At 43.2% G+C, this 1168-nt stretch overlaps 1 protein-coding gene across 1 annotated transcript; it reads left to right on the plus strand.

Moving 5' to 3' along the window:
* The first annotated feature begins 7 nt into the window (after positions 1 to 7).
* Positions 8 to 1167, plus strand: LOC105120366 (elongation of fatty acids protein A-like). The gene has a single exon (XM_011018527.1). It carries the CDS (start codon positions 111 to 113, stop codon positions 963 to 965), a length of 855 nt encoding a protein of 284 aa, XP_011016829.1. The 5' UTR covers positions 8 to 110; the 3' UTR covers positions 966 to 1167.
* Position 1168: the final 1 nt, after the last annotated feature.

Raw genomic sequence — 1168 nt, forward strand, 5'->3', positions numbered from 1 at the left:
TGCTTAGTCTTGCATTTCGCAAGAACTGCAGCCCTCCAAAACCCTCATCTCCACCCTTCTCTCTCCCCACTCCCCCGTTTGCATCTCTACATTAGCAAGCCACTACTGCCATGGAATTCCTTTTCCAAACAATTAAACACTGTGTTATGAACCATCTAGCCAAGAAGCCAGTTTTCTCGACCCTCCAATACTGGCTTGTGAACAACCCTCATATCCTCAACTTTTCATGGAACCAAGGCCAGACACTAGGAGCCTCTCCACTCTTCCTCACCCTCACTGTCCTCTCCTATCTCTCCCTTACTTTCATCCTTTCACATGTCACTCTTCCCTCAGTTGGGCCTCGCATCCTCAGGTTTCTCACAGCCATTCATAACATTATCCTCCTCACTCTCTCCTTCACCATGGCCATCGGTTGCACCCTCTCCATCATTTTCCACTCACCTAATGTGGACTGCATCGTTTGTTACCCTATAAACACCCCACCAAGAGGGCCTCTCTTCTTCTGGTCGCATATTTTCTATCTCTCAAAGATTTTTGAATTCATGGACACCCTCTTGATCATCTTGAGCAACTCCATCAGAAGGCTGACTTTTCTCCACGTGTATCACCATGCAACCGTTGTGGTCATGTGTTACATATCTTTACACACTTCACAGTCTTTGTTTCCTGGGGTGATTGTCATAAACTCTTCGGTGCACGTGCTAATGTATTCCTACTACTTCCTGTGTGCATTAGGGATACGTCCCAAGTGGAAAAAGTTTGTCACAGATTGCCAGATTGTGCAGTTCTTTTCAAGCTTTGGGATCATGGCCTGGATTTTTTACTACCATTTCACAGGGTTGGGCTGCTCTGGCATCTGGGGTTGGTGTTTTGATGCTGTTTTCATCACTTCTCTTTTGGTTTTGTTCCTTGATTTCCGTTCAAAGAATTACCCCAACAAAAACGTGGCAAAGAAGAATATATAAATTAATGGTCATGCATGATTTGATTGACCTGCAGGGCCTTTTTATTTCCATAATTTGTCATTTCATGTTAATTAACTCAGTTCATGTGTTCATCTAGTGATACAAGTGTGTGAGATGTGGGTGGCACAGGAGCCTTGTACAACATGTGTATGTTGGATTTTTAATTTTATTGTTAATGCAATTCATAATTCAATAAGAAAAAG

This window comes from Populus euphratica, unplaced genomic scaffold (assembly GCF_000495115.2).
Source record: "Populus euphratica unplaced genomic scaffold, PopEup_1.0 scaffold7798.1, whole genome shotgun sequence".
Lineage (NCBI taxonomy): Eukaryota > Viridiplantae > Streptophyta > Magnoliopsida > Malpighiales > Salicaceae > Populus > Populus euphratica.